The following is a 6,797-nucleotide window of genomic DNA, read 5'->3' on the forward strand; positions in this document are numbered from 1 at the left end:
CATTACTGTTAAATAAATTCTATTAATGGCAAGTATAATCCATATATGATTAATAAAAATTAAATAAGTTCATAAAAATGATTTCAAATATTTTTACCAAAGGGATTGGAAATATAAAATATATCTCCCATCTCGAGTTGAGAATGTCAAGTGTCCAAGTGCCAAAAGATAGCTTGGATGACGGACAAAATGCCGTTAAGAGCTTGGCGGCTCCATTAGCCAGCGAAACCCTCGGCCATTTCTCATTGCGCCGAGCAAAACTGAATTAAAGCAACAATTATTTATTTAATCATATTTCATTGGGATTGAGCAATCAGCTGGAAGAGTAGCTCAGCGCGGCTCAGAATTCCCGGCTACCTGACACTGCAGCCTCAGAAGCATCTTCTGCAATTATTTGTGCATTAGAGGAAGCCAGCTACCTCGAGCTGTCGGCTAATGTCAGTTTAAGTGTGGCAATGAATAGAAAACATGCCGAGGAAGTGCGCCGGGGAAAAGCGAGTCGGTGGGAAAATGCCCGAGCAGTTGCATCTGGCTGCGAAATGCAACCTGCAACGTGCAACTTGCCAATTGCAACCGGAGATCTGGTTGCTGGGCATGAAATGAGATTCGCATTAAGAATGCCTGAAATGTGCGGCAAGTCCTTAAAAGCATCCGCCAAGCGAATTGCACTGCCAAATCGAATTAGTTCACTCGATTGCCCCAAAAATGGCAGCCCACGCAGTGCTCTGCGGTTAACTCATAAGAGCAGTGCCCATAAATGCATTCGAGGAAATCAGAACGCTTTTGGCAGTCCGTAATAAATTCACATTTAAACGCAGCTATTAGGTTTTAATAATAAATGGAGCTGCACTGCTGACCCACATATGTGGAACTCACTTGGTCTTAACTCTGATTGTGGCATGCATATTAAAGTATGGTCACAACAAATAAAACAAATACAAGATTTTATCACCAAATAAAATCTAACTTATAATAGAACATTTAAAACATGTCTTTAAAATAATTAAAATCCTCAAAAACATTGAAATAAAATATATATGTTATTTATATTCATTTGCATTCATTACTAAAACCCAAAAACTAAAGCAAATTCAATCAAAAAATCAAACTGAAAATGGATTAAAACCTTGTCCTTCGTCTCTTAGACAAAACAACTTATCATGTTCAAAAACGAAACAGTTTCTTGTGAATTTAATAATAAATTCGTACAATATTTATAAAACAACTCGAGTACACTTGATATTTAGCTGAAAATAAATTAAGTCTTGGGATGACACGGTGAGCATAGCAAAGAGTATGAAATGAGGGAGGAACAAAAGGCACAAAGGGTCGGACTACTAAGAAATTCGCTCAATCGTCGATAATTTCGGTTATCTTGGCACTCTCGGCGAACACGTCGGGGATCTCTGCATCGTCGGACCGCTCGATGATCTGATACCGTTCCGCCGCCGCCAGACACTGGATGGCCACCTCTCGCGCCTTGGCACGCGTGTCGTCCGGCAGCTGGCCCAGACCGCTCAACAGCTCCATGATGTCCGTCTCGAACAGCTTCTTGGCGATCTCCTCACCAGCATTGATCATGTTTAGGATTACCACAATGCCGCGGTGCTGGACGGCCGGACTGGGATTTGCGATCAGGGTGTGCAAAATGTCCAGCCAGCTGGCGATTGCCAGAATCTTTTCGCAGCACTGCACGGACACCGAAGTCAGCATGGCCAGAGCTCCGGCACAGGCTGTGGCCGTCTCCTCGTCCTCATCCTCGCAAAGCAGGGCCAGGAACTTCACTCGGTCGTTGGTGCCCTCAAACTTCTTTACTACATCCTCGCTCATCACCAGATTGCACAGGCACTGGGCAGCAGCGCGGGTGAGGTAGAGGTGATCCTCCATCAGATAGAACTCTATCTTCGACAAGCCCTGCTCCTTGATGATCCTCTGGCGCACGCTTTCGTTCATGCTGGCCAGGTTTGTGAGCGCCATAAGGGATTCAAAGTTCTCCAACGCCGTGCAGTCCTGCTCAAGAAGGTTCAACAACGGACGGATTACATCGAGCGATCGCTGGCCGCTGAAAGCCACTTCCGGGTTGATGGTTATGCCAATCCTAGCCAGCGCCTGTGTAGCATGGCGCTTGCCTTTTTCAGTGCCTGCGAGCGCCATGCGAAGCAGTGCCTTAGTGCCTCCTTCTTGGACCACTTTTCCACGCAACTCTTTTAATCCACACACTGCATTCAAGACCCTGGCAATCAGCTCCTGCGAGTTATGGCTCTCCGTTTTGGCCAGGGCACACAGAGCACTAGTGATGCCCTCGTTTGCCAGCACAGTTATACGTTTGTTAACGAAATCGACATCGTCCAATTCGTGCTCCTCCGGGATGTGCTGCTTGGCAAACTTGGCCAGTTCCACCATCTCGGGCAACATCTCCTGCTTCTCATAAGCGTTGCACAGGTTCACAAAAGTGGTGACCACACCGTAAAGGCAGGACTGATTTCCAGCGCGGGCCAAGTCCATGAGGGCGTGTATGGAAGCCTTGTCCTCAATAAGCTTTTCCTTGCATTCGGCGTCGAGGGTTAGATAAGCCAGACCATCGGCAGCCCATCGGCGGATGTCCCTATCCTTTCCTGGCTTGATCAAGAACCGACGGCATGCCTCCGCCAGTTTGAGAGCCGCTCCATCACCGAATGGACGGATGGCCGCATCCTGACCACCGTAGCTGCCCAGCTTGCAGAGACCCACAAGAGCACGCACTCGCACACCATCGTTTTTGGAGTGGTAGAGCCGCTTCAGGATGTCCACACCCTGCTCGGCAAGGGCCTTGGCTTTGTCCTTCTTGGAGGAAGCGGCGATCAGACACTCACAGGCCACCCGTTGCTGCAACTCATCGTCGGTGGTGGCCATGGCCAGAATCATCTGAAGTATGCCTGTCGAGATACAAGAATTTTGGTTATATTATGCCAAAATCACACTATAGTTATGATACTCACCATCTCTGGCCACGACCTGATTGCCCACGTCCAACGGACCGTTGAGCAAAGCAGTAATAGCAACTGTGACCCGTACCTTGGACTCCATGTCGGGCGACAAAAGCTTGTCCTTAATGTACTCGTCGATCTGTTCAACGAATTTCTGCTTAGCTGCATCGTAGTACATGTTCTCGTAGATGCGGGCCAGGCAAACGGAAGCAATCGTGGATGAAGAGTCTGTGATGTTCATGGCACTTTCGTACTTGTAGTCCGCAAGCTCGGAACAGACGTCCAGCAGGCGGCACAGACCCCTGATTTCCACCAGGCGCTCGGCCCACTCCAGAGCGGTGTAGTGAACATTCCTGGTGATCAGCTCAATAACGGCATCCCTAGCCGCTCCGGAAATCGTGCGATCCGTGATACTGTAAACCAGGCAGGTGAGCAGAGTGTCTATTTCGCGGTTGTTCTTGGAGCACAGCTCCTTGTCGGGCTTGGAGTCCATTTTGTTCTTCAGGCCAGACAAAGCGTTTAGGATTGTTTGCAAGCAAAACTGGGCGGTGGACACACAGTCCTCGTGTTTCTGGTCGAGCACTCTCATGAACCAGGGCACGCCCAGTTCTGTGAGCACGCCCTTGGTGCGCTCCACACTGTTCTCGCATAGGGCAGCCACCACGCGCACCATGTTCACGTAGATGTCCTGGTCCTTCTCCACCTTAGAAAGCGAGGCCACTTTGGTGATGCAGTGATCCTTGTAGAGCAGTTCGGCGCCAGTCTGCTCCTTGGCCAAAACAACTAGGTTGTTGGCGGCGGCACGTCGCTTATCGATGGGAGTGGCCAGATCAAAGGTTAGGTCCATCATTTGCTTTACCTTCGAGGAGGTCTTGGCATTCCGAGCCACCCGCTCCTCCACGATGACATGCAGTCGCTTGAGCATGGGCTGTACGGTTTTGTTGCTGGGATCCGCCTTGAACAAGGCTGTGGCATCTTTGTAGGCCTCCTCGAACTTCTCCAGAGCCTCGTAGGCCTGCGCCCTGCGGAACAGAGCCTTGGGGTCTGCCGGGCCTACCTTTAACGATTCGGTGCAGTCCTCCACTGCTTTCTCATACTGTTCCAGCTTCAGGTAGGCAGCAGCACGATTCTTGTAGAAAACCGGCAGCTCCTTGTGCTTGGAGCCCAGTTTTATGGCCGTGCCGTAGTGCTGCACTGCCTCCTCCCAGCGGGAGGCCTTGAAGGCCTCGTTGCCCTTATCTTTGTAGGTCCCCGCATCGGAGACTTCCTCGCTGCTGATGGTATTCGTCATGGTTACACAATTTTCTGTAGAAAACACACAAACTTTAGCTGCAACTTCCCACTGATCGCAGGTGACTCACTATTCTGGTCGCTTTTGTGCCTTCTGGCCTAAATTTCGATTGCCAGAAACTTCTCGATCGATCACGAAAACGCACAGATACAGAGACAGATGGTTAGCGGGAAAATCAAGCACGCTGTGTGAGAAAACTCAGCCGGCTGCTGCGCTGTTCTATATATAAATAAGATCGGTGGAAAATAAAACCAAAATAGTTGCAACAGTTGCCATTCGCAGCGAAGCGGGCTCCCAGCTGTTCAGCGCAGTGGTGGTGCTTTTGGCTATTTTCAAGCCAGAAAAAGCTGTAGCGTTGAACCACTGGTTCCGACCTCCGCGGGTCTATCGATAACAACGCAGGCGAGGGTGAACAAGTTCAAGTTCAAGCAGCTGATCCGAATTGTTTTGGATTTTCAAGTGATATAACGAAGCAAAAACATTTGAAACGGGCCAAAGGACTCATCCAGGATGTTCCAGCACGGTCCCTTGCTGTGGCGACCACTGCTCGTGCTGCGCAACCTGCACCTGAGCCAGCGCCAGCAAATCAGTCACTACGATGCCCTGGGAATCGGGCGCAGTTGCACCCAGAACGAGATCAAGGCAGCCTACTACAAACTCTCGATGCTCTACCATCCGGACAGGAATCAGGGCAGCGAGAGCGCCGCCAAGAAGTTCCGGGAGATTAACCAGGCGTACGAGATACTCGGCAACTACCGGCTTCGTCGCCTCTACGACAAGGGCATCGTGCACACAGCAGGCGCCCAGTACGCCCAGGATGTCCAAGATGTGGCGGAGCCCGTGGTGGAGGACGACCCGGAAACGAAGTTCTACAAGTCGCGTTTTCAGAAGTCCCGTGTAGCCGACTCGGAGGGCCGCACGCCCATCTACGACTTTGACGAGTGGTCGCGGAATCACTACGGCAAATCTTTCGACCGACGACAGGCCGCCCAGGCCAAATACGATCGAATTAGGGTGCAAAAGGAGAACAACAAGATGTCTGGCCAGACGGACATGGTCTTGCTGACCCTCCTGTTCCTTGGAGTGGCCGTTTACCTCATGTTCCTCGCCGAGAGCTCCTACGACACGCCCAAACAGAGGGCGGAAGAGCGGCACAGGCGGGATCGGGAGGAGCGGGAGCAACAGGTCGTCGCGAAGAAGTCGTAGAGTTCTCTAGTCCACGGTGTAAATAGAGTTAAGTTTAATCAATTAAATCGGAAAGCTGTTTTTGTGAATAAGAGATGTGACCGCTTTTCTTTAAGAGTGTAAATGTTGTGAATCGGTAAGATTAGATTTACGAGATGGGAGGATTACCAATCGCTGGGAAATAACCAATGCTTTTTGAGATTAACTAAATAAACTTTAATTAAAATTTCCCGGTACGCTTGCGCGCTGTGTACTTTGTATCAGGGCGAGTTTCCAATCCCTGGCGGCGTCTGCGCTCCTTCTTGGCCAGAATCCAGTCTCGCGATTTTTTCGGGGCCTTTCCTCGAGCCTCACGGCAAGCATCCCGTTTCTTGATGTAGTTGACACGACGCTCCTCCTCGGGAGAACCTTAAAAAAAAGTAAAACGAAGGTAAATAAAGGATAGTTACATTTGAAATTGAGGGGAGACCCACCCAAAGCCTTGGGCAGCTCAGCCGATCCTCCAGTCATCAGCACCAGATAGTACTTTTTTGCCTTGGCGGAGTTGGGATAGTCAACCACTAGTCCTCCGTAGAAACCCGCCTTCATGGCCTGCGAGGTGACCATCTCAATCTGATCGGAGTTCTCCGGGTAAAACTGGAAGACAGCGCGGGCGGTACGTGTCAGACAGGAAAACAGGGTGGTGAAGAACTTCAGCAGGCGTTTGTGCGGATTGTGATACGACTTGTCCGCGTTGCAGAGCCACTGGAGGGCAGAGATCGAGATGGCGCCATCGAAGGTGCCCGGCTTGAAGGGCATGCCCTCGCCCATGTCCCCCAAGATCACATCCCCGGCCACCTCGCGTTCGACTGCGATGTCTAGCATGGACTTCGATATATCTATGCCGATCCACATGTGTTCGCTGTCCTCCAGAACGCTACCCGAGAGGCCAGAGCCACAGCCAATGTCCAAAATCAAGCGGGCTTCGTCATCGTCCGGAAAGGCCAGCAATTCCAAGGCTCGCTCGGCCATTTCCACTTGGATCTCAATGATGCGGGTGCTAAGAATAAGTATTTGTAGGATAAAGAACTTTATTTTGGATAACAAAATACTCACTTTGTGGAATATTTCTTGGCCTCATCATCGTTGTAGAACTGAAAGAGAACGAATTTATGTAAAACGCATATCACCTTTGCCAACCTCATACTAACAATTTCTGGTGGTGCTGAATGCTCTGGTCTTCTGGCCATTTTCCCTGTATTTTTTCACAAAACTACTAAAAATCAGGAGCGTTTTTATATAAACAAAAAAACTCAACTACACGTGCAGTCATCAAACAGCTGTTTGCCATTCACAGCGCAATGCCCACCTATCGA

At 49.9% G+C, this 6,797-nt stretch overlaps 3 protein-coding genes across 3 annotated transcripts; 1 reads left to right on the plus strand and 2 right to left on the minus strand.

Moving 5' to 3' along the window:
- Positions 1 to 1,163: 1,163 nt before the first annotated feature.
- Positions 1,164 to 4,527, minus strand: LOC108031718 (protein unc-45 homolog B). Its single transcript, XM_017105387.3, has 3 exons — positions 4,328 to 4,527; positions 2,979 to 4,271; positions 1,164 to 2,915 (listed from the first exon to the last, which is right to left on the minus strand). The coding sequence occupies exons 2-3, from the start codon at positions 4,255 to 4,257 to the stop codon at positions 1,351 to 1,353; spliced, it is 2,844 nt and encodes a 947-aa protein (XP_016960876.1). The 5' UTR covers positions 4,258 to 4,271; positions 4,328 to 4,527; the 3' UTR covers positions 1,164 to 1,350.
- A 24-nt stretch (positions 4,528 to 4,551) lies between these two features.
- On the plus strand, positions 4,552 to 5,536 carry LOC108031720 (dnaJ homolog subfamily C member 30, mitochondrial). Its single transcript, XM_017105389.3, has one exon. It carries the CDS (start codon positions 4,768 to 4,770, stop codon positions 5,461 to 5,463), a length of 696 nt encoding a protein of 231 aa, XP_016960878.1. The 5' UTR covers positions 4,552 to 4,767; the 3' UTR covers positions 5,464 to 5,536.
- Positions 5,537 to 5,634: 98 nt separating this feature from the next.
- On the minus strand, positions 5,635 to 6,779 carry LOC108031719 (probable 18S rRNA (guanine-N(7))-methyltransferase). The gene is made up of 4 exons (XM_017105388.3): positions 6,633 to 6,779; positions 6,538 to 6,575; positions 5,916 to 6,481; positions 5,635 to 5,850 (listed from the first exon to the last, which is right to left on the minus strand). The coding sequence occupies exons 1-4, from the start codon at positions 6,669 to 6,671 to the stop codon at positions 5,663 to 5,665; spliced, it is 831 nt and encodes a 276-aa protein (XP_016960877.1). The 5' UTR covers positions 6,672 to 6,779; the 3' UTR covers positions 5,635 to 5,662.
- Between the last annotated feature and the right edge of the window lie 18 nt (positions 6,780 to 6,797).

Source organism: Drosophila biarmipes, chromosome 3R (assembly GCF_025231255.1).
Source record: "Drosophila biarmipes strain raj3 chromosome 3R, RU_DBia_V1.1, whole genome shotgun sequence".
Classification (NCBI taxonomy): domain Eukaryota; kingdom Metazoa; phylum Arthropoda; class Insecta; order Diptera; family Drosophilidae; genus Drosophila; species Drosophila biarmipes.

Coding starts and splice junctions, on each gene's coding strand:
- LOC108031718 (XM_017105387.3), bottom strand. CDS start 4,257: ATGACGAATACCATCAGCAGCGAGGAAGTCTCCGATGCGGGGACCTAC. Junction 2,916..2,978: donor TCAGGTCGTGGCCAGAGATG/GTGAGTATCATA, acceptor GTATCTCGACAG/GCATACTTCAGATGATTCTG.
- LOC108031720 (XM_017105389.3), top strand. CDS start 4,768: ATGTTCCAGCACGGTCCCTTGCTGTGGCGACCACTGCTCGTGCTGCGC.
- LOC108031719 (XM_017105388.3), bottom strand. CDS start 6,671: ATGGCCAGAAGACCAGAGCATTCAGCACCACCAGAAATT. Junction 6,576..6,632: donor ATTCAGCACCACCAGAAATT/GTTAGTATGAGG, acceptor GTTCTCTTTCAG/TTCTACAACGATGATGAGGC. Junction 5,851..5,915: donor TGAGCTGCCCAAGGCTTTGG/GTGGGTCTCCCC, acceptor CTTTTTTTTAAG/GTTCTCCCGAGGAGGAGCGT.